Source organism: Bos mutus, chromosome 11 (genome assembly GCF_027580195.1).
Source record: "Bos mutus isolate GX-2022 chromosome 11, NWIPB_WYAK_1.1, whole genome shotgun sequence".
Lineage (NCBI taxonomy): Eukaryota > Metazoa > Chordata > Mammalia > Artiodactyla > Bovidae > Bos > Bos mutus.
In genome coordinates this window covers 4,475,130-4,500,240 of record NC_091627.1, presented here as the reverse complement: position 1 = coordinate 4,500,240, position 25,111 = coordinate 4,475,130, and the positions used below count along the sequence as shown (strand labels likewise).

Sequence of the window (25,111 nt, the reverse complement as noted above, 5' to 3'; positions counted from 1 at the left end):
GAAGTAGCCACACGATGAATCAGGGTTGGCTAAACGCCACCTTACATCAGACACTGACATCGAAGTTGCTGGAGCTGAGGATCGGAGAGGATTCCTCTTGACCTGCAAGGCTTTCCGCGTGGTAGGTAGTCACAGGTATTCTCAGCGACCTCCCCAGCCCACCCACTCACTAGAAACTGCCGAGAAGGGGGAGGTCGGCACCTTGTTGAGATTTAGGTAAGAAGCCTCAAACTTACCACTTACTTTTACACTGCATCCAATTCCTGGTTTCCACTCTAGCCTCCACTTCTACCCAGGATATGCCTTTGTAGAGCTTCTCCCGAACAATCGACAGGCGGCCTTCAGGGTTCAGCTGCAGTTTAGAATCCATCTCGTTTAGCTCCTGGGGAGACATTTTCTTCAGAATCACTTCTTCAACAGCCTTGATTAGTTTCTGGGTTTCCGTCTTGCTCCAGGCACCATGATTAATTTCTGTTGACATAAAAGGATGGTCTTCAAGCTGCTAATCTATTTGCTTTCAAACACAGTATTAAAAACACGACGAGAGTGATGGAGATGTGTCACTGGACATCAGTCCAAACCCACAGAAGGGACAATAGCTAGAGAGGTTCCTATCGTCGACTGTGGACTCTGGGGGGGTTGAGACGTGCCACCGTCGGTTCATGGACTGTACACATGGGCCACTCTGCTGGGGGGCTGCTGATGGTGGGGGAGGCTGTGCTTGTGAGGGGTGGGGGCATACAGGAAATCTCTGTACCATCCTCTCACTTTAACCGTGACCCCAAAACTGCTCTGGAAAAAGAAAGTCTTTAGAAACAAAAAGATAATCAGCCACTTTCCAAAAGATAACTTGCAACATCTGAATTACACAGTTTACATGCAAATCAAGACGAAACTACTAAAGCACCCACAGATTCTTTTTAAGAACCAAGGGTGTGTATACATGCACACACGTGCACACACATACAACCAATGGCCAAAACCAAAACCAAAAACCCCTTTCTTAAAGCAATCTATTTTTTGTTTTTAACTTTGCAAAAGCCATTCTTTCTGTTTCTAGGAGTAATCTCTCCTGCAGGCAGTTGTGAATTCCCTAAACATTTAGTGGGAAAGAAAGCAACCAAAGGTCTTCCGTGTTATATGCGTAACTCCCCACAAGAGTTTCTGGAGCGGAGTGCACGGCGCAGCGAGGCTACTGCAGCACATGACGATGAAGGCATCTGAGAACCTCGACAGCCAATCACCGCTGCAGGCGCCAGAGCACCCACAGTTCACCCTTCTTGTCTAGCTGCTCACATGCTAAGGACGAGGCCGCAAACTGGCAGGCTACACCTATCTTTGATTTGGCCACAGTGTTACTGTTACTATTTCCCCAGTAACAATTAGGATGAATACTTAAAAGTCAAGAGAGTCCCAAGGATAAAAAGGTAAAATTCCCAAAAGATATTTTGATTTCACACGTGCACGCAAATTCAGATGTTTGCTTTACTTCCTGGAAACTGGCAGAATTGGCCACACTGAGGCTTGGCTGGCACTGGGGGCACAGAAGGCCTGGTCTCCAACCCCCTCGGGGTCTACTGCATGCAGACATGCAGACACCTGGCTGGAACCCACTGCCCCGTTCTGCCTGCAGGGCGGGAGATTGGCCATCATCCCATGAAACTCTCTGCATTGATGCAACTGAATCACGCTGGAATGACATCACACTCATGTTCAGCTCCACCTTCAAATATTTACTGGAAACCCAACGCTGATTTAGCCTCTGGGCTGATGCCAACACCCACTAAGGACTGCCTTCTTAAAGCTAACTGGGGATTTTTTTTAATGTGGAGAGTACAACCAAGGCAGCTTTCAATGAAAGAGGAGGAAAAGAGACAGGCGATGGCTGACACTGGGAAACACCCACACCCAACAGGCCCTCCCTGCGACGGCCTCCGGGCCACCTTGGGGAACAGACCTTGGCGGGCCCGGCTCTCCTGTCCACTGGCTTCCTCGGGTTTCGGTTTATCTGGCAGTTAGTCAGGCTGAAAGCTACTGAACTGAGTTCAGTGCAACACAGAAATCAGTCTGGGGAGTAAGGGTTGTGTGGTTTCAACCATGCCCATGAAGAAATGAATTGGTCAGGGAATGGCTGAAACAGTGATGGCTCTCTCAGCAGACAGGTGGGCAGTGATGCCTGGACCCTGGGCCATTCTGGGCTGGGCTGTTCACCCGGGTGGGCACCAGGGACCACGACTTACGACCGTTGATCTGGGAGAACTTCAGGGCCACAGAGAGGCTGCTTCGAGACACCATCTCGCCAATCTTCTTCCAGTCGTTCCCGTGCAGGGACTGGTATATCTTCAACTTCTCGGTATCTCCTTTGCTGTACCTAAGAGGAAGAGAAAACAGGTCACAGCTGAGCAGGAACCATAAGCTTAAAGCCTGTATCCTCACTGGGCACTCTGCGGTGCTGGAAGCGGCTGAGTGGGGTGGACCATCAGGATACCAGCTCCCAGGATCCAGAGCCCTGCCCCTTCCTGCCTTGGCATCTCACCCGTGACAGTGAAGTGAAAGTCACTCAGCTGTGTCTGACTCTTTGTGACCCCATGGACTCTACAGTCCATGGAATTCTCCAGGCCAGAATACTGGAGTGGGTAGCCTTTCCCTCCTCCAGGGGATCTTCCCAACCCAGGTCTCTCACACTGCAGGTGGAGTCTTTACCAGCTGAGCCATAAGGGAAGCCCATCTCACCTGTGGGCATCCTATAAATTGGTCACCACAGTCCCTGGCCAGAGGCCTGGCTCACTTACGCAGAGGCCAGGGCAGATGGATCTCACTATTCTCCAGCCAGACCCATAAAGGTTCCAAACAATAAAACCTGGACGTTTTGACTATGCCTGCAAAGGCCAGCGCTCTCCATGGTTCAGTTTCACCAGTCACCTCGGCCTCTAGACCTGCGATGGGAAGCCCTCCTCTCCCTTCCACTTGACCCCCTGGAAAGCTCCTGCCGGCTCTTCAGATGCAGTTGAAATGGTGCGTCTTCAGTGAGGCTTTCCTGACTGTCAGGGCTGGCGGTGCCCTGCTATCCCATTACTGCCCCTGTCACAACTTCCAACTGTGTGCTGTGGCTCCCTGGTTTGCCTGACCTTCCCTCACGCCACCACTGGCCAATGGAAACGTTGTCTGAGTCAACTGTGTCACTTAGAAATTTCTAGGGATTGTGTGAAAATTACTTTTATTTGTTTTTAGATGAGTTGATTTAATAACACATTTTATTTAACCCAATGTATTAAAATTTGAGTAAACTCCGGGAGTTGGTGATGGACAGCGAGGCCTGGCGTGCTGCAGTCCATGGGGTAGCAAAGAGTCGGACACGACTGAGCGATTGAACTGAACTGAACTGAATGTATTAAACCTGCAGCCATTTCAACATGTAATCAGAACCTCAAAGTATGAATAAGGGAGCTTCCCTTGTGGCTCAGGGGGTAAAGAATCTGCCTGCAATGCAGGAGATCTGGGTTCGATCCCTGGGTTGGGAAGATCCCCCGGAGAAGGGAAGGCTGCCCACTCCAGTGTTCTGGCCTGGAGAATTCCACGCACTAGGACGCAGAGAGTCGGACGTGACTGAGTGACCTTCACTTCACTTCTGCTCCACACTAGGCCTTCTAAATCCAGTAAGTATTTTATTCTTCAGAACAGCAAGGCTTGGACTAACTACGGCTTGAGTGCTCCACGCCGTGTGAGGGTGGTGGTCCCGAGACGGGCAGCACAGCTCTGCAGGGGATGTCCTTGGAGGCAGGGCCCTGTGGACTTTCTGCGCTGTGGTACCCGTGGTGCTTGACACATAATAGACACTCAATAAAGACATGACAGGTGGCTTAGCACAAATCAGTCAGTTTAAGGAAGTTAAGGTTTATGAACCCCACATAAAAGCAAAGATATTCAAGAAAAGAACTAAAATGCACTATAAAGAGATTTTTGAGGTCAAACACCTAAAATGTTTAAGTGAAGAAAAAGCCATCTTTATGACATTCTACAATTCCTTCTGGATGGGGTGGGGGAAGTGGTGGGTGATGTTATTACTAATATGACATGAAAGCAGCCTTTATAAAATACTAACCATCTCTAGTGATAGTGATCCACAACTATCTCAGGACAGTTAAGATTCCAGCATTCTCAGAAATGTATCTAAAATGCAGAGAATGGTTGAATGGCAATCCTTCACCACTAAGAATCAACCTTTCCAGCAGTCTCCTTCTCAGGGCAGGCAGGGTCTTACTGAGATTTAAAAAGGACTTAAGAGCACCTTTGCAGCCACAGAAAAGAGGTGCCTAGAAACTGAGTGGACAAAAATGAGGAAACAAGTGTTCTGACCTCTGCAGCCCCTTGGAGCCTTTCAATTCTTTGACTTTTGACTTCCTGTGGCTTTCCCACTTAAGAATTCCTTAACCTGTAAAACATGCTTAGGGTACATGGCCAGCACAACATAAATGTGGCACCAATGAACTGCATGATCAGAACGACAGATTTCCATCATTCTAAAACCGTCATTCCCACACCTGCTGCTGCTGCTGCTAAGTCGCTTCAGTCGTGTCCGACTCTGTGCGACCCCATAGACAGCAGCCCACCAGGCTCCCCCGTCCCTGGGATTCTCCAGGCAAGAACACTGGAGTGGGTTGCCATTTCCTTCTCCAATGCGTGAAAAGTGAAAAGTCAAAGTGAAGTCGCTCAGTCATGTCTGACTCTTAGCGACCCCATAGACTGCAGCCCACCAGGCTCCTCCATCCATAGGATTTCCCAGGCAAGAATACTGGAGTGGGTTGCCATTTCCTTCTCCAATGCGTGAAACTGAAAAGTGAAAGTGAAGTCGTTCAGTAGTGTCCGACTCTTAGCGACCCCATGGACTGCAGCCCACCAGGCTCCTCCGTCCATGGGATTTCCCAGGCAAGAGTACTGGAGTGGGGTGCCACTGCCTTCTCCTCATTCCCACACCTAGGTTACCGCATTTGTCAACACTGATCTAGCAAAAGTGTTCTTTTAAGTCCCACTGAACATGTCATCGCTGGTGAATTTTCTTAAAGTTCTGTCCACAGCTGTGTGACACTGGGACTTGGGGAAGGGTGGGGACAGGTTTCAGTCCGCATGAACACCTTTCCTCTATTTCAGCTTTATTTCTTTCAGCAAAAGTTTCAAAAAAGAAACCAAGGTCATATCTGTGTTAAGATCTGATAACGCGTATGTCTTGGTTTAAAATCATGGTGCTAAGGAGGACCTGATGGCCCTGATAGGTTCACACTGTCTGCCTCCTGGAGGTGGGATCAGTGGTTGAGCCCTTGGTGGCTGTCTGGAACCTCATGGGCGGGAGCTGATGCTTTTCTGCTCATCCCTTTGTTCTGAAGCAGAGTGCTTACCTACAACCAAGGCTCAATCTACATTTGTTTTATTTGGAGTGTTAGAAACAGACCATAATTGGGTATTTTATTTAGGAAAAAAAGAAAGGAAAGACTGTCCATCGCCCCATGAAACTCTCTGCACTGATGCAACTGAATCACGCTGGGATGACCTTACTCGTGGCTCAGCTCCACCTTCCAACATTCACCGGAAACCCAAAGTACTGGGCTCTGTGCTGCAGACACGCTGCACTGAGAAGGGGCGTCTGGGCTCCCAAGGAGCTTACAGCTTGGGAGGCCACCAAGAAAACCTCACGAGGAACGGCAAGAGGCAGCACATGGCGAGTGCTAAGATAAAAGCAGAAAGAAAAACTAGGGGTTTAAAAGAGGGATATTGTGGAAGATTAACTCAAGAGGTGACACCTGAAAGGGTCCTTGGAGACATACACATGGCAACACACCTCGTTTCGCACACAAGAATCTTCACCATCTTGTTGTGGACCCTTTGACTTATATTATCACAAAGACCAGAGAAATGTCCTGTTCCCGTTTTTTTCTTACCTGCCTTTGTAATTGTTGACATCGAACATCTTCTTTGCTCGATAATATACGAGTTTCCAGGGCCGGGCAATGCCCTTACCTGAAGCCAGAACAGATGGTGGTCAGAGGGACACCGGGAGTGTGGCAGGGAATGCAGTTGCAATTATAAAAGAAACCCAGGAGAGCCCCTCTTTACTACACGAGCAATCCTAGACCCCAGGTGGAGGCTGGGATTTCCTATGGCCTGCAGGAAGCTGTCTTGGGAAGCAGATATATTGATATAAAATCCCATTTCCTTGATGGTCTCTGAAAACTACATGCATAGTATGGAGGCTCTCTGGCTTCTGGTCTACTAAATTCATGAAAAGAACCTCATAAGGCACAGGCACTGAATTAGGAGAAGGGGAGGCTGAGGTGGAGGACACATGCCAGCAGTTCTCTATAAGATAAAACAAAAAACTTTTCCAAGCAAATAAGCTTTCTCCTGCTTTTCCACTCCAGAGATGAAACGGTCCCCCAGCCGGGGCTGACTGTTCTGCTTTCCTTTGTGCATTCCAGACAAAAACCTAAGAAATCCTCCTCTTTAAATACAACAGAGATTTACTATTATTATTATTAATTTGTCTCCACCAGGTCTTAGTCGTGGCGTGGAAATTCTTTCAGTTGCAGCATGTGGGGTCTAGTTCCCTGACCAGGGATCAAACCCAGGTCCCTTGAATTAGGAGCACCGAGTCTCAGCCATTGGACCACCGGGGGAGTCACAAGAGATTTTTTTTTCAGTCCAAACCTATACTGCTTCATGACCTTCTCCGACTTTCCAAGGATACCTCCAGGACGAGGGTCCCAGCTCAAGCACACACATGGCTCTACTTAAAGACCCTGGGAGATGCTGGCACACAGAGGGATGCGCTTTTTGCAGTATATGCAAAAAAAAAAAATACACAGTACAGGACTGTGAGAGGACCCCAAACTGCAACTGTTACCTAGTAGCAGAGAGTCGGACAGGACTGAGCGTAAGCATGCAGGAAACCCGGAAGCTGATCATTCCTTACAATACCTGTCAACGCGCTAGTGAGCACGTTCCAAAGCCCTGGAAGTACAGGCTGGCAGTAAAAGGACTGTTAACACAGCAGCCACCACACGCTGCGGCAGTGGTGGGCCAGGGCCCGCGCTCAGTAATCGCCGTGATCACACATGTAAGGCTGGAAGGCTGTGGAGGCTCAAAGAGCCCCAGGTCTAAACTTACCAATGTGCACTCGGAACGCGTATTTCCTCTTTAAGTCGGTGATCACAGACTTCTCCTCCGGGTATCTGTCTGTGTACAGCAGCTTGTCTGCGTTCTCGATTCCCGTCAGGGACAGGAATTCTTGCACATTCTTCTCCAACTGCTGATTTTCCTTCACGGAAAACTTGCCAAATTTAATAGTGACACCTAGGATTGGGGGGCGGATGGGGGGGAGAAAAAGGCACCAATGTTAAGTCTTTAGCAACTTATGACACAGTGCCTATCAGCCCCTCCCCTCGGGTCAGGGAGCAGCCCCCGCCTGGGCCCTGGACATCTGCTCCCCTAAAGAGTTCAGCTCAAGCCACTCTGTCCTCCCCAAGTCTCCCCTGGTCATCCTACTCCAGTGTGACCTCTGCTGTGCCATCAATCCCTTCTTATACAGTTACTTTAAAGAAATATTAAGAGTAACATACATTAAAAATTCAAACTATTGAAACAGAAGTTTAAAAGAAGCCCCCTTCACTCTCCTCTGCCACCCAGTCCCCTAAAGCAGTGCTGCCAACTGGCTTGCGCTTACGTGAACACGTATGTGTATTGTGTGTGTGGGCCTTGGGGGATGGAGGGGTCAAGGTCACTGCGACTCACGTTCTATTCCTTGTCATAATTCCAAGCACTCAAGTCTCATTATTAATGACTGCGTTACACAGTACACCTTCCCATTCTTAGACTTAATTTTTGGCCAAGCCACATGGCATGTGGGATCTTAGTTCCTAACCAGGCATTGAACCTGTGCCCCCTGCAGTGGAAGTGAGGAGACCACTGGACCGCCAAGGAGGTCCCAGACTTATTTTTAAAATCTTTTCATAAAATACACACTAATAAAAATGTCAGCATAAAATACAGAAATAAAATGGGGTCCTTTATAGATACTGCTCAATGAATTGTTCTTCTTGCTTAGTTTGTCTATTTTTTAAAAAACTAATCTTATCAACATGATGAATTCTACAAGGCCAACGCCCCCTTTTACTTTTGTCAGTAACCAGTGGCACCGGGTGTCACACGGCAGACAGTCATGAGTAAATACCACTCACTTGCAGCACGAAGCCCTACACTTGCAGTTCATTCTGAAATCCAATAGGCTTTTTGAGAGGTTCTTGTAACACAGTGAAATCAACGAGGAGACCAAGCCAGGTAATGCTTGAAACCATGGCAACTACCACCAGCTCACCCTCCAATTAACACCCTGGAAATTACATCTCATCAAAGCCGATATTTGATACAAGTATTTTCATTTAATCTCACTGGTGCATCCTTCCCAGCCTCTTAGCCACTTAACCTCTTTCCCCACATCTTCGAGGCTTCATCTGTGTTCACTGGGTTCTTTCAGCCTTGTTCTTCCCTCATCTCCCCTACCAAAACTTGCGTCAAAAAAGAGGAAAACCACTGCACTTTATTTTGCTAATTTTATAGCACAGATGATGGTTCTGGAAGGAGATGAAGCTGAAAGCAGCTAAGGGACGCTTCCCGTAAACCTATAAAGCGGAACTTGTGCACCAAGGAGGTCCGGGCAATTTACACACATATTAATAGCGAAGACGTCTGACCAACGTTCAGGCTCAGGCCACAAGCTCACCCTGGGCTTTGAACTCTTTAAACCGCCCCAGGTCATCTCGGTACATCCGCTTGATGGTGGTGGCAGCCCTGTCCTTGATGTCCGGGATGAATTCCTGCAGCTGCTTCACTGCAGACTCCAAGTCCACCTCCGGATCTTCGGAATCTCGCGAATCTTCAGATAAGTATTTAGCTACGGAATCTTTAGCCGAATTGCTTTCGTCGTCATTTGTAGGTTCTGACCTATGGAGAAAAACTGGGTTGATTAACCTCGATGGGTCACATGCCCAATGGCTTTCAGACTCTTTTCTTACAATGACTCTCATTTAGACTGTGACAACATTAAAGCTTGCAGGGATCCTGCAGTTGATTCAGTCCACGACGTCTGAACTCTTTAATGTACTGAACAGCTTTACTAACTCGATATGCCTTTGGGGCCGACAAGAAGGTAAACACGCAGCCCTAAGCCCTATTTCCACAAGGTACTGCTTCTTATATTAGTGTTTCTCAACTTTATTGTTTCAGACATTGACTTCCTCATAAACCAGGCCCTCTTCTACGCTCATGGATACTCAAGACACCTCCGGGACTCTTTCAGTGAGTTACGTTCTGTAATAATGGTCATTAATTAGGTAAGTCAATATTTAGGGTCTTCATAGTTACCACTACTTCAGTACAGTTAACAACGGCCGTATTTTTTCCCCTTTGCAGTATAAAGAAACAGTTTTCTAATTCATCCCCAGAAACTTCCAATCAGCTGTCCAAAGCTAGCTGATATAGTTGACTAAGAAGTCAACTATATCAGCTAGCTGCTCAGACAGGTAACTGAAAAATGAAACTGAAACTGTATGCGCTTGTCTGAGCAAAGGGTCAAGTCTTCACAGGTTCACAGCTCAGTACAAGAACCAGGAGCCCGGAACACTCCTGCCTCATTATGAGTGATCTAAAATGCCCTGATGAGATGACACGGAGGATGATGTGAGCTGGGCCCTAGGCCATTTAAAACTTCTACTTCAAGCCAGGACAATCTTCTAGTCAGCAAAGAGAAGAAAGTCACTGATAAGGAAATGGGGAGGAAACCTGTCCCAAGCGCCCGGAACTCAGATAACGTGGTTTAAGAAAACTCCTGCATTTATTCATCAGCCGGCATATTTAAACGATAACTATGTAAATAACAATATCCAAACTTCTTTTATTTGGGAGAACCCTAATTGAAGTTTTCTTCAGCTCCAGTAACATTCTAAGTCCTCTAATCCTTTCTCCTATCCATGTGCATATAGACAAAGGTAACTTTGGGGTCTTAAAATGCCTTTTAAACTTATGCATAGAATTTCAGAGCCAGAGAGTCAGAGACATAAAGAAGGAACTTAGGGTTGTGGTGGCGGGGCGGGGGAAAGGGGGGAAGATGGGAGGAAGGAATAGTTGCTGGGTTGCGATGGACAAGCACACACTGCTATATTTAAAATGGATAAACAACAAGGACCTACTGCATAGCACAAGCAACTGTGCTCAGTGTTACGTGGCCGCCTGGAGGTGGGGGGGGCGGGGGAGGGGCGTGTGCAATTTGGGGGAGAATGAATACATGTATATGTAAGGGGTGAGTCCCTTCACTGTTCACCTGAAACTATCACAACGTTGTTAATTGGCTACACCCAATACAAAAGAAATGGTACGGACCTAATTAGAAGCAGAAGGTATTAAGAAAGAAGCAGAAATGGTAGGGACCCAACAGAAGCAGAAGATATTAAGAGGTGGCAAGAATACACTCAAGAACTGTACTAAAAAAATCTTCACGACCCAGATAATCACGACGGTGTGATCACTCACCTAGAGCCAGACATCCTGGAATGTGAGGTCAAGTGGGCCTTAGGGAGCATCACTACGAACAAAGCTAGTGGAGATGATGGAATTCCAGTGGAGCTATTTCAATTCCTGAAAGATGATGCTGTGAAAGTGCTGCACTCAATATGTCAGCAAATTTGGAAAACTCAGCAGTGGCCACAGGACTGGAAAAGGTCAGTTTTCATTCCAATCCCAAAGAAAGGCAATGCCAAAGAATGCTCAAACTACCGCACAATTGCACTCATCTCACACGCTAGTAAAATAATGCTCAAAAGTCTCCAAGCCAGGCTTCAGCAATATGTGAACCATGAACTTCCAGATGTTCAAGCTGGTTTTAGAAAAGATAGAGGAACCAGAGATCAAATTGCCAACATCCGCTGGATCATCAAAAAAGCAAGAGAGTTCCAGAAAAACATCTATTTCTGCTTTATTGACTATGCCAAAGCCTTTGACTGTGTGGATCACAATAAACAGTGGAAAATTCTTCAAGAGATGGGAATACCAGACCACCTGACCTGCCTCTTGAGAAACCTGTATGCAGGTCAGGAAGCAACAGTTAGAACTGGACATGGAACAACAGACTGATTCCAAGTAGGAAAAGGAGTATGTCAAGGCTGTATATTGTCACTCTGCTTTTTTTTAACTTCTATGCAGAGTACATCATGAGAAACGCTGGGCTGGAGGAAACACAAGCTGGAATCAAGATTGCCGGGAGAAATATCAATAACCTCAGATATGCAGATGGTACCACCCTTATGGCAGAAAGTGAAGAAGAACTAAAGAGCCTCTTGATGAAAGTGAAAGAGGAGAGTGAAAAAGTTGGCTTAAAGCTCAACATTCAGAAAACTAACATCATGGCATCCGGTCCCATCACTTCATGGCAAATAGATGGGGAAACAGTGGAAACAGTGGGTGACTTTATTTTTCTGGGCTTCAAAATCACTGCAGATGGTGATTGCAGCCATGAAATTAAAAGATGCTTACTCCTTGGAAGGAAAGTTATGACCAACCTAGATAGCATATTAAAAAGCAGAGACATTACTTTGCCAACAAAGGTCTGTCTAGTCAAGGCTATGGTTTTTCCAGTGGTCATGTATGGATGTGAGAGTTGGACTATAAAGAAAGCTGAGCGCTGAATAATTCATGCTTTTGAACTGTGGTGTTGGAGAAGACTCTTGAAAGTCCTTGGACTGCAAAGAGATCCAACCAGTCCATCCTAAAGATCAGTCCTGGGTGTTCATTGGAAGGACTGATGTTGAAGCTGAAACTCCTAATACTTTGGCCACCTGATGTGAAGAGCTGACTCATTTGAAAAGACCCTGATCCTGCGAAAGATTGAGGGCAGGAGGAGAAGGGCAAGACAGAAGATGAGATGGTTGGATGGCATCACTGACTCAATGGACATAGGTTGGGTGGGCTCCGGGAGTTGGTGATGGACAGGGAGGCCTGGCGTGCTGCGGTTCATGGGGTCGCAGAGTCGGACACGACTGAGTGACTGAACTGAATACAAAAGTAAAAAAAAAAAATAGTTCTCATGAAAACAGAATCTAACTGCCTTATTATATACATGAAGAAAGGAAGGTCCCTGACAAGTTATGCAGTTAGTTCCGCACGTCACTCTACACCCGGATGGTCCACCTCTTCATGATTTCTAGCACTCACTATAGCTCGGCTAAACAAAGAGGTCACAGGCAGGATTCACACACAAGACGTACACCATCATGTTACCTCTGCACCTTTTTGGAACAGGCCTGGGGATTCTCCTCTTGTCGCCTGGGTTTCGCACTTCCTTCAACCAAGGTACCTTCCAGGGAATCAAGAGGCATGTCCTCAGAGCTCCTCCTGGGCACTGAAAAATCACCAGGCTCCACGGTGCTCTCAAGAGATCTTCGCTTCCTTTTCTTAGACTTTTTCTTGAGGCCGCTGGAATCCTGACTGCCTCCTGAAGTCTCGACCTCGTCGGCTACTCGGGATCCCTCCGAGTACACACTCTGGGCCCTCTCGGGCGCAGCCAAGGCCTCGAATTCTGGGGGATCTGGATGCTTCCTCTTCCTTTTCCTGGACTTGCTGTGACCCGCAGACATTGAGAGTTGCACGATTCCCTCTTCTTGGTCCACTTGAGGCTGCGGTTCCTGCTCCTGGGAGGCTGCCCTGGGCAGGGCGATGCTTGCACCCGGACTTTCCTGGACAGCATCCCAGGATTCAACTTCCCTCTGACGTTTTTTATGCTTTTTCTTCTTCTTCTTCTTCCGAACTTCACTGTGCAGCTCCTCGGACGTGTTTTCACGTGGCTTAGTACCTGAATGGGGTTCGTCTACTTCAGGCCGTTCTGTCGACTTCTGCTCCTTGCTCGCATCAACGTAAACGACGTCCACATCGCTTCTGAAAGGTGTGTTCTCAATATTTTCTTTATCCACCAGGATGTACGCAACACCTGTTTCCTCGTCGACTCCCGAAGCACTTTTTCTTCTCTTTTTCTTCTTTTTGGGTTTAGATGTGGCCATTTCAGTCTCATCGCAGATTTCTGATATCTTCAAAGGAGAAGAAACGAGACGCTGGCTGGCCTTTCTCTTTTTTTTACTCTTTGTTATGTCACACTGCTCGTTTGCCAGGGGGGCGGCTCTGAAACTCTCCTGGGAATGCCTCCGATGTCTGTCCTTATGTTTAGAATGCTTAGCCTTTTTCTTCACGAAAATGGGAGTTTGGGTTTCTAAGCTGCTTGATTCTCTTTCCATTTTACTCCTGTAGGGGAACTTAACAACACAGTCTATTTTTGCAGAGCATTTTATACATTAGCCTCAGAATAAAGAAAACAAAATCACAGAAAGATGAAATTGCATGACAAACGATAAGCCTGGAGTCATGATTATAAATGTCCTATTATTCTAAATGCACAGCAACCTCACTATAATTCACTTGTCTGCTTCCATTGCCTTTATGATATAGGAAGAAAAACCAGTTAGCTGAGAACAACGCTCTGGCCCTGGAGAAGGGAATGGCAACACACCCAGTATCCTTGCCTGGGAAATCCCATGGACACAGGAGCCTGGTGGGCTATGGTCCATGGGTTTGCAAAGAGTCAGACTAAATAACAACCAAATATATTACATTTAAAACACAAAAAAACAGTTTCATGTATCTTTTCTGAATGGATATATATGTGGCAAAACTATAAACACAGTAAACTGGCAAATCAGGGATTAGGGACAAGTAGAGAGCCAGCTCGGAAAAGGCAATGGCACCCCACTCCAGCACTCTTGCCTGGAAACTCCCATGGACGAAGGAGCCTGATAGGCTGCAGTCCATGGGGTTGTTAAGAGTCAGACAGGACTGAGCGACTTCACGTTCACTTTTCACTTTCATGCATTGGAGAAAGAAATGGCAACCCACTCCAGTGTTCTTGCGTGGAGAATCCCAGGGACGGGGGAGCCTGGTGGGCTGCCGTCTATGGGGTCACACAGAGTCGGACACGACTGAAGCAACTTAGCAGCTTAGCAGAGAGCCAGCTTCTCTCATATCTGTAAATTTTTCTTTCTCTTCCTTTTTTTTTTTAGGCCACGCCCTATGACGGCATGTGGGATTTCAGTTCTGTAACCAGGGATCCACCCTTGTTCCCTGCAGTGGGAGTGCAGAGTCTTAACCACTGGACTGCCAGGAAAGTCCCTGCAGTCTTTTATTTCTTAACTGGAGTAATGAGTACAGGGGTGTTTGTTATATTTTTGTCTACGCTTACTTGACTGCCTTAAATAGTTCACTTTATAAAGCAAGGGGCAGAACAAGGGCACAGGCTGCTTTCACTTGTGTTAAAAGCAAGCAAATGAAGGATATAAATGTACTAAGTATCTACAAAAGGGAAAGACAGAAAAGAAAGTTTTCCTGATTGCTTGGGCTTTGTCTATTCCCCAGACAATATACTTTCACAGCAAACTATTTCTCTTTTACAGCATTTAGCCCAGCTGTGGTTCACAGCGAGGACAGCAGGCAACCACTGACCTCAAGCTAAAAGATTACCTCTTTGAGAAAGAGGCTGAATGGGCCTTATTAGTGGTTCAAAGAAGAGTCCAAGTTCTGCAGTTAGTTGGAATGAAGTTTAATAAGGCCTCCAAGTCAGTTCTTATACAGAGCATGTGCACTCTGGAGGTTAAGTACAGGAATAGAAATGTACTTCACAAAAGACATGGTTAAAAATATAATTTTACAAACATGTCTTCTAACTCTCCTTGCTCTGTACTGCTTCTGGTTTCAATTTTTAAGACTTTACTTCTCTGTAAGTAGGAAGTATGTTTACAGGGTTCAAACATCAAAGTGACCTCTGCGTAGCCCTCCTCCTTCTCACACCGAAGGTGCATGAGTGCTAAGTCACTGTGCTTGTGTCCGGCTCTTTGTGACCCTCTGGACTGTAGCCCACCAGGCTGTTCCCTCCATGGGATTCTTCAGGCAAGAACACTGGATTGGATTGTTGTTCCCGCCTCCAGGGGATCTTCCCCACCCAGGAATCAAACCTGGGTTGATTGGCAGGCGGGGTTTTTATCACTGGCACCACCTAGGAAGCCCCTCACACGGTGTCTGTATTTTACGATCTGCATTTTGTGATTTGCAGTTAACAGATTCTGGAGACCTCTCTGTATCAACGGTCTTTCAATTCGGAATGCTATGCATATTTTCTACAGAAGGTACCTACTTTTTCCTAGGTAGTAAAGAAACTGTAAGAGTTGTGGGGCTTCCCTGGTGGTCCAGTGGTTAAGAGTCCCCGCTACCAATGCAGCGGACCTGAATTCAATCCCCAGTCCAGGAAGGTCCCACATGCTGCGGAGCGACTGGGTCTGCGCTCTAGAGCCCGTGCTCTGCTCTGCAACAAGAGAAGCCCCCCGATGAGAAGCCTGTGCACTGCACCCAAGAGCAGCCCCTGCTCGCCACAACTGGAGAACGTCCCTGCAGCAGCCAAATATTAAAAAAAAAAAAAAGAACTGTGTAGCTGGAAGGTCTGGGAACGACAAACATGTGGACTGATCAGACTAAAAGCCAAATCCCCAGCCTCATGATTGTACCTTCAACGGAGGCACCAGGAGCTTTGGTGGAGGCCTCTCGTCCTGGCATCACTCAGACACATGGACACCCATCTCTGACTCTCTGAGACCTCAGCTGTAAGCAGTGTAACGGCTGCAACTCGATGGCCTGTTCAGAGAGGGCCCAGCGGGCTTTGGCTGTCTCCTCCACTACCAGAGCCCCAGCGTCTAGCAGTGCCTGGTTCACGGGAGGAATCCAATAAACACGTTTTGAGAATGAATTAATGCTTTCTCTTTGGTTGCTCTGGAACTGTTAAGAACAGTTGGAGGAAAAAACTCACAACTGGGCAGATGGGCACTGCTTTAAGCCCTTGGCTGCTTACGACAGCTGGGACCTGAGCAGTGACCAGCAACTGAGCCCTGTCTCTCTAGTTCTGTGCTGTCCAATACGGCAGCCACGAGCCACACGAGGCTGCTGAGTACTTAAACGTGGTTAGGCCAAACTGCGTCTAAGCGTAAATACATACTGCATTTCAAAGACGTGCAACAGAGACAGAGAAAGAGCTCACCCATAACTGCTGTTTATTGCTTTCACGATGAAATGATGGTTTGGATATCGTTCAGTATGTGCATTCCTACTTATCTTTCCTTTTTATTTTTTAATGTAGCTACTAGCAAATTCTAAATGACACACGTGGCTTGTGTTCTTACGTTTTCTGAGAACAGCAGTGCTCCAGAAGGCTCACTTGCCTACTCTTCTTGAAATGGTTATTTCAAATCTCCCCAGGTGGCGCTAGTGGTAAAGAACCCACCTACCAGTGCAGGAGATATAGAAGATACCGGTTCGATCCCTGGGTTGGGAAGATCCCCTGGAGGAGGGCATGGCAACCCACTCCAGTATTCTTGCCTGGAGAATCCCATGGACAGAGGAGCCTGTCGGGGTACAGTCCATGGGGTTGCAAAGAGTTGGACACGACTGAAATGATTTAGCACACACGAATTTTGTAGCTCAACAAGCTACAATATTTCATCCTTCACTCTGACCTGAAGTAGATTAACTTGCCTCAGACCTCACAGCCTTACACACATTAGCTAAGAAATATGTTCCCCCAAATCTAACATGTTTGCCTGCATTTGCCCTGTTCTCCCCTCTTGCTGCTGCAAAGGAAGTGTTTCTTCTCCTGTCAGAGACCATTTCTTCCCTGTGTGCTGGATCCAACCTCCTCCTCCTCCTCCTCCTCAGAGCGATGGTGATCCATCAGCTAACCAGTCTCTCCCCTTCTGCCTCCTGCACTGGATCCCTTCTAGCAATGTCCAACAATCTTCAGACTATTTTCTAACTTAAAACACAAGGATGCCACTATCCTCCAATCCCAAAGTCCCATCCAGCTATTCTCTTTCCTCCCTTTCACAACAAAACTTCTTTTTTTTTTTTGCCACACCACACAACTTGTGGGATCTTACTTCCCTGAAAGTGAAAGTCGCTCAGTCCCATCCAGCTCTTTTGACCCCATGGATTATACAGCCCATGGAATTCTCCAGGCCAGAATACTGGAATGCATAGCCTTTTTCCTTCTCCAGGGGATCTTCCCAACCCAGGAATTGAACCCAGGTCTCCCACATTGCATGTGGACTCTTTACCAGCTGAGCCACCCTGACCAGGGATCAAACCCGTGTCCCCTGTAGTGCAAGCATGGTGTCCTAACTACTGGACCACCAGAGAATTCTCTCGAGCTCTCTTAATAACAATGAACAGAGCAGATAATTCTTTTAAATATTCATTTACCTTCCATCCGTTTCTTTCTTTTTGGTAAATACCTTGTATGTTGCTCCTCCTGGTTTCTTGAACTTAGCACAACCTTTTATATATAGGGTCACTTCCCCACTAAAAACCATTTTTTTTTTTGGCCTCTCCATTGTTCTTAAGACAGAATCCCAAATCCTTACACATCTACCATTCCCTTTATGATTTAGTCTGGTCCAAGACCACCTCTCCACCTCTCGTTTTTCTGTGGGTTTCAGACATCCTGTTTTCTTTATGTCCCCAGAATATACCATATGTTTATCAGGGGATTTACACAAGCACCTCATTCTCCCAGGAATGCATTTCCCTCTGCGTTACCTTTCTGCGCTGTAACTAGTCTTAAGTTTGAAAATCACTTCCTCTAATTCCTCCTGGGTCCCGCCTCCTCCTTACAGGGTTTCTCAACAATCCAGCTGTTTCCGGCACTTAGCTCTGGAGGGATGTAACCGGCCACCTAAGAGCTACGGTCTCCTCGTCCTGCTTGTTTCCTAAACGGTTCCCTGGATATGCATTTATCCCTACTTATACGCATTTATCCCTGTTTATGAGAAGGCAATGGCAACCCACTCCAGTACTCTTGCCTGGAAAATCCCATGGACGGAGGAGCCTGGTGGGCTGCAGTCCATGGGGTCGCGAAGAGTCGGGCACGACTGAGCGACTTCACTTTCACTTTTCACTTTCATGCATTGGAGAAGGAAATGGCAACCCACTCCTTGTTCACCCCAGGGGCCGGGGGAGCCTGGTGGGCTGCCGTCTATTGGGTCACACAGTGTCGGACACGACCGAAGCGACTTAGCAGCAGCAGCAGCATCCCTATTTATATGCATTTATCCCTATTTATATTCAGAATAGACCACTTCCTGTCTTGCAGGGATGTGCCCAAGCCTGGTCCCGGATTCCCTCCCCACTCTGGGGTTCCATGAAGACCCCGCTCGGCCCCGGGACGGGCATTCCGGGGCTGATAGGGAAAAAAAAAACAAACAACAACGAAAGTTCCCGCGTGGAAGGGCCTGGAGCGGCTGCGAGAAAACAGGCACCACGTCCATCCCTGGGGACCTGGGTCCAACGCAGGCCTCTGGGTAGATGAAGACAAGCGGCCATAAACAGCTTGGTTCAGACACGATCACTGGGGGAAAAAAACCGGAACAACTGAAAAGCACTCTCACCTACGGGCCAAACGCGTCGTCCCCTCGCCTTCCAATCCGGAAGTGCCGGTGTCGTGGAAGCGGATATCGTCGTGCGTCACTTCCGGCCCGCCCTCCGGCAACGCGTTGCTATGACAGCATGCCGGCCTGCTCCGGGCTGTGATTCTTAGGCCTTTGTTTTCTGCAGGTTTTGTTTCCTACCGCGATCTTTGGGAGTTGGGTGCGTCAGGGGAGGGGCTTCCCAGGTGGCGCTCGTGGTAAAGAACCTGCGGGCCAATGCAGGAGATGTGAGAGACTCTAGAGACAAGGGTTCGATCCCTGGGTGGGGAAGATCCCCTGGAGGAAGGCATGGCCACCCACCAGTATTCTTGCCTGGAAAATTGCCATGGACAGAAGAGCCTGGCGGGATATGGTCCATAGGGTCTCACAGAGTCGGACACAACTGAAGTGACTTAGCATGCACGCACAGGGCAGGGGAGAAAGTGGGATGACAGAGCTCTTCCGTCGACTTGCTGGTTCATGCCTACACTGCCATGTATTCAACGGTTTTTTTTGCTGAGGTCCATCTACACTGAACTGTGGTGTTGGAAAAGACTCTTGAGAGTCCCTTGGACTGCAAGGAGATCAGCCCTGGGTGTTCTTTGGAAGGAATGATGCTAAAGCTGAAACTCCAGTACTTTGGCCACCTCATGCGAAGAGCTGACTCATTGGAAAACACTCTGATGCTGGGAGGGATTGGGGGCAGGAGAAGAAGGGGATGACAGAGGATGAGATGACTGGATGGCATCACTGACTCGATGGATGTGAGTCTGAGTGAACTCCGGGAGTTGGTGATGGACAGGGAGGCCTGGCGTGCTGCAATTTATGGGGTCACAAAGAGTCGGAATCGACTGAACGACTGAACTGAATTGATCTACAGTCCAGGAGTGAACGGGAAGGTGAAGATTACCCGAGGAAGACAGAGAACAAGCAGATCAACCAAAATAATTTCAGATTACCCTCCAAGGAAAATAAAACAGGGCAATGTGATGGAGAACGACTGGGGTCAGTGAGTGCTAGGTTAGAAGACTGACGAGTGACCGTTGAGTTTGAAATGAAAAAAGTGAACAAAAATCGAGATGGTAGAGTGTTCCAGGCTGGGAACAGATCCGGAGGCCCTGAACTTGGTTGCTGGAGGAACTGAAAGAAGGCCAGGGCAGTGGGAGCACCGTGAAAGACAGGGGAGAGGTGGGAGGTGACCTCAGGGGTTGGCAGGGGTGAACTGGTGCAGGGTCTGATGCACGTTGAACTTCCGTGAAAGTTAGAGCTAGAAGAAGCCTCGAATATCTATTCCGATTCTTTGATTTCCACTGTGTCCCGAAGAATCATAGTTTATGATTAAAAGTAAAGTTTTAAGCAGATCATCAAGTCAAAGACAGAATGCATGCCACGCAAACTTTTTAGCCTTATTGCACAGTGAACATAACCACACCAGCGACGAGACTTCTCATTGAATCCTATAACAACCCGCTGTTGTAGGAATCTTTATTAGGTGATATCAGCCTTACCTTGGGGCTGAGAAAGCTAGTTCAGTTCAGTTCAGTCGCTCAGTCGTGTCCGACTCTTTGCGACCCCATGAACTGCAGCACGCCAGGCCTCCCTGTCACCGTCTGCGGTCACCATCTGCAGTGACTTTGGAGCCCAAAAAACAAAGTCTGACACTCTTCCACTCTTTCCCCATCTAGTTCCCATGAAGTGATGGGACCAGATGCCACGATCTCAGTTTTCTGAATATTGAGCTTTAAGCCAACTTTTTCACTCTCCTCTTTCACTTTCATCAAGAGGCTTTTGAGTTCCTCTTCACTTTCTGCCATAAGGGTGGTGTCATCTGCATATCTGAGGTTATTGATATTTCTTCCGGCAATCATGTAACTTGTCCCAGCGACTTATATTGCCCCCAGCTAGGATTAAAACCTGTGATCTTTCCATTACTCCAGGAGCCTACCCCTTGCTGTACTATTTGACCTTCTCTGTGTGAGCTTTGATTAAAAAATGAACAAGAGGGACTTCCTTCGTGGTCCAGTCGCTAAAACACTGCATTTCCAGTGCAGGGGGCTCTGGTTCCATCCTTAGTCAGGGAACTGGATCCCACACGCTGCAACTAAGAGTTCACATGCCAGCACCTAAAGATTCCACGTGCTGTAACTAAAGACTCCAGTGCCATGACTAAGACCTGGCACAGCCAAATAAATATTTTTTTAAGTGCATAATGTACATATATGTGAAAACCTGAAAGCAAAGACTAGAGAAACCATAAGCCTGCATCATACATACATAGGCCATGCTAAGTCACTTCAGTCGTGTCCGACTCTGTGCGATCCCATAGACGGCAGCCCACCAGGCTCCCCGTCCCTGGGAGTCTCCAGGCAAGAACAATGGAGTGGGTTGCCATTTCCTTCTCCAATGCATGAAAGTGAAAAGTGAAAGTGAAGTCGCTCAGTCGTATCTGACTCTTCGAAACCCCATGGACTGCAGCCCTCCAGGCTCCTCCATCACATGTCACCACTCAAAGGCTGCTCCAGGCCTCGGATGAGCAGTTGGAATTCTGGCTTGCTCTGGAAATGCAGTGCTGGTGTTGTCCACTGTTGGTGTGAAAGGCCTGAGTGCAGGTTTGTTGTCTGTGCAACTAACTCTGTGGTGAACCCCTTACCCAGAGCCTTGTAGACATTTGCACATTTAATGAAGGTGATCGTGATGAGTGAATGACCCCACAGAAGGCTGAAACTAGAAGGCAGACCAAACATCCAGGCTAGTGGTTCCCAAAACAGTGCAGCAGTTACTAGGGCAGCTCTTAAAGTACAGATTCCCAACTTTGCACATGGACTGCAGAGTGTGTTAGTCACTCACTCATGTCCGACTGTTTCCAACCCCATGGGCTAGCCATGTGTGGGCATGAATACTGGAGTGGGTTGCTATTCCCTTCTCCAGGGGATCTTCCTGACCCAGGGATGCAACACAAGTCTCCGGCATTGCAGTCAGATTCTTTACCCTCTGAGCTACCACTGTATCACATTAAAATCCATAGACATAATAGCATTCTATAAGAGAACGTCCTTATTCTTGGCAGATACATGTATTTAAGGTCAAATATGATACTGTCTCCCTGGAGGAGGGCACGGCAACCTGCTCCAGTATTCTTGTCCCATGGACAGAGGAGCCTGGTGGGCTACAGTTAGGTCTCAAAGAATTGGCCACAACTGAGCGACTTAGCACAAATGCATGATACTGTCTGCAGACATTTTCAAAATGATTCGGCAGTATGTGTGTGTGAAAGTAAACAGGGCAAATACTAAGGACCAGTGAATCTAGGCCTTGCAGATGGTGACCGCAGCCATGAAATTAGAAGACACTTGCTCCTTGGAAGAAAAGCTATGACTAACCTAGACAGCATATTAAAATGTAGAGGCATTACTTTGCCGACAAAGGTCCATCTAGTCAAAGCTATGGTTTTTCCAGTAGTCACATATGGATGTGAGAGTTGGATCATAAATACAGCTGAGTGCCAAAGAATCGATGCTTTTGAACTGTGGTGTTGGAGAAGACTCTTGAGAGTCCCTTGGACTGCAAGGAGATCTAACCAGTCAATCCTAAAGGAAATCAGTGCTGAATATTCATTGGAAGGACTGATGCTGAAGCTGAAGCTTCAGTACTTTGGCTACCTGATGCGAAGAACCAATTCACTGGAAAAGACCCTGATGCTGGGCAAGATTGAAGGCAGGAGGAGAAAGGGACGACAGAGGACAAGATGGTTGTATGGCATCGCCGACTCAAAGGACACGAGTTTGAACAAGCCCTGGAAGCTGATGATGGACAGGGAAGCCTGGAGCACTGCAGTCCATGGGGTCGCAAAGAATCGGGCATGACTGAGCGACTGGACTGGACTGAATGAATCTAGGTGAAGTCTACACAGACTTTCATTGCACTCTTCTTTCAAAGTTTCCGTAGCTTCGAACTTAAAAAAAAAAAGAAAAAATCCGAAGGGGAAGGAGTATTAAAATGCAGATTCCTAGATTCCATTTCCAGATATTCTGATTCAGTGAGTCTGTATTTTTCAACTTCTCTTTATTCTGTTGCGCAAAGTTGAGTACCATTGATTTCATTCAGCTCTAGACTTTCCTCACTACCCATTTCACAGAAGAAAACAGAAGACTCAGGAAGACGACTAATCTGAGATTAGCAGTAACATCAGTCCTAGAATGCCAATTTCTATTTCATCCTGAAACGCATAGCAGCCTGCCCTGGGGGTGTGTGTGTGTGTGTGTGTGTGTGTGTGGCGAGGGAACGGCGCGGGGGGGTGGGATGGAGACGGGGGAGGGGCGCTGGGAAAAATGGGAAGGGGTGGAGAGCGGAGGGGAGTGTTTTAACTTGGAAATCAGGTGTAAATGGTCCTCTAGAAATCCGTCGCTTTTAAAATCTGTGTAGACTTCAGCTAGATCCGTAGCCCTGTGGTGATTCCTGAGTTTTCCTCGAGTAAGAAAACTCCGAAACAGGTCCAATTAGGTGGCCGCCAGTAAGTTTCCTGTAAGTCAATCGACCTGCTCCTTTCCAGCGCCGTTGGCGTCCCGTCGCCACGGAGACGGGCGGTTCCATTTTTCCTTAAGGGGTGGTCATGATTTTCTCCCCTTTTCAAATCCACAGCGAGGCTCCCAGAAGACCCTCTCATAAACCTACAGAGAGGTTTTTGTAGGTCTTAGCTCTCCTCGCAAGGAGGCGGGGGACTGCGAGGTGGGCACGCCTCCCTCCGGATGGAGCCCGGCGTCCGAGCCCCCCCCCCGGGGTCCAGGTGGTGCGTCCCGGGACTGGGGGCTCACCCGCTCTGAGCTCCGCGGCTGCCCGCCCCCAAGCTGGGAAGCGCGCTGAATCCAGCCGGCAGGCGGACTCACGGCGACCCCCCAGGATGCCAGAGGCTAGGAACTCCTGCCAGGACCTCACGCGATGGAAGAAGAAGAAGCCGCCGGTCCGCCGCACGGTCAGCCAGATCTGCCCACCCCCGCGGCGGCCCCTGACCGTGGCCGACATCCGGCCGGGCATGGAGAATGAGAGGCTGGGGGTCGTGCGGGATTCCATGTTTCAGAACCCGCTCATCGTCAAGGTGAGGCCCTCCCCACACCCACTGGCCCCTTTGCGCTCGTCCCCTCACTGGGCATCCGCGGGGCCGCGGGTTTCTACCTGTTCTGCCCGGGTCCCACCCCTCCCGCCCGAGCGCGGCGTTGGAAGCTCCAGCTCTGGTCCAGACAGACCTGGACCCCTCCCCCCTCCACGTCCTCCGGCCTTGGTGCGGTCAGTGGCAGGCCGCGTAGTCTCGCTGAGCCTTAGTTTCCTCATCCTCAAAGTGGGTCGAGAATGGAACTCTTTCAAGGGAGTGATCTCAAGGGAGTGATCGTGCAGATCGCATAAGGTAATCAATCCCTGCAGGACCGCCGACACGCGCGCGGTAAGCCCTCCACGTTGGCGGCTGTTTGCATATGTATTCGCCCGGAATGAACCCAAGGGGTGACAGACTGGTTGTCCTTACCACCTGCCAGCCCTCCCAGGGTGCAGGCCGCCTCCCTCAATTCTTCTGCACGCCGGGGCTGCTGTTATGTACGAGGGTTCTGTATCTATCCTGAAAGTATCACTTCCGTGTTAATTTCCACCCGGTCATACTCTTATGCAAAATTACGACCCGACGCATCGTCCCCACACCCACCACCAAAAAGCACAGAACTCTCTGCGATGGGGGGCCCACAGGCACCGGCGAGAGGGAGGCGCAGTTTCCAAAGAGTTCGCCTCCCCTTTGATCGCAAGCCCGCTCGCGTTAGTCAAGTTTCCAGGCTAGTGATAACCCAACGCCGTGGCATCCACGCGCCTTCCCGGGATGAGGGCGCCAGGAAAGTCAAGTTGAAGTTTGGCGCTAGGAAAGCAGGTCATGCAATTTTACCTTGCGCCACTGGAGGGCAGTGTGCCTTTAAAAATGCGCGCAGCTCCCCAGACGCTGGAGGTGGAAGGCGCAGGTAATAACCGTGGATTCAATAGCAATTATTTATCTGAACGCCAGGAGCTGCTCAGAGCTCAGAGGTTTTGGTTGTTGTTTGTTTGTTTGTTTTTGGTACAGGGAACCTAGGCTATCTTAACATCGTAGTAAGATGAGCTGAGTTAATTGGCTCCTTTGAAAACCTTGACTTTCTCCTCTTGCCTTCTTCAAACTATTGTTATGTTCCTGGGCCAGCAGCTGGGAGAAGCTGGCTTGTTTCACTGGGCACTCTTCCATCTAATATGCTCCCCTTTTTTGGCCACTCAAAGTGGAGCAAAGTTCTTCACCTATTTCTAGGTGAGAATAGCCATTCTCAGAGGACAGGTGCCTCCCACAGATGGGATCAAGATCAGACATTCTGGGATCAAGAGGACATCAACATCCCTGCCTCTGATCATTGCTTTTACTCAAGCAGTTACTGATGGGCCAACACCTTCCTACTTCAGTACAAAATGGACAGACAACACAATGGAGTTATTCTCCATGGCGAATGAATAGTGTGTGATACCCATCC

At 48.2% G+C, this 25,111-nt stretch overlaps 2 protein-coding genes across 7 annotated transcripts in view; one reads left to right on the top strand and one right to left on the bottom strand.

Moving 5' to 3' along the window:
• Positions 1 to 18,620, bottom strand: part of TTF1 (transcription termination factor 1) — a 32,108-nt gene extending 13,488 nt beyond the window's left edge. For 2 of the 5 annotated variants that reach the window (XR_011465951.1, XM_014480456.2), the window contains exons 1-7: positions 18,567 to 18,620; positions 12,319 to 13,343; positions 8,771 to 8,991; positions 7,159 to 7,344; positions 5,934 to 6,012; positions 2,241 to 2,371; positions 237 to 471 (exon numbers count right to left, since the gene is read on the bottom strand). Coding sequence is in view for 3 of the 5 variants with exons in the window: in XM_014480456.2 (XP_014335942.2) it covers positions 237 to 471; positions 2,241 to 2,371; positions 5,934 to 6,012; positions 7,159 to 7,344; positions 8,771 to 8,991; positions 12,319 to 13,325 (1,859 nt within the window). In the remaining 2 variants the exon portion in view is untranslated. Of the gene's footprint in view, positions 1 to 236; positions 472 to 2,240; positions 2,372 to 5,933; positions 6,013 to 7,158; positions 7,345 to 8,770; positions 8,992 to 12,318; positions 13,344 to 15,638; positions 15,821 to 18,566 lie in introns of those variants that run through there. The other 3 variants (XR_011465952.1, XM_070378779.1, XM_070378778.1) reach the window with 3 other exon arrangements.
• A 4,771-nt stretch (positions 18,621 to 23,391) lies between these two features.
• CFAP77 (cilia and flagella associated protein 77) overlaps positions 23,392 to 25,111 on the top strand; it is a 152,051-nt gene continuing 150,331 nt past the window's right edge. For both annotated transcript variants that reach the window (XM_070380102.1, XM_070380103.1), the window contains exon 1: positions 23,392 to 23,676. In XM_070380102.1, coding sequence (XP_070236203.1) covers positions 23,482 to 23,676 — 195 coding nt within the window. In that variant the 5' untranslated portion in view covers positions 23,392 to 23,481. The remainder of the gene's footprint in view (positions 23,677 to 25,111) is intronic.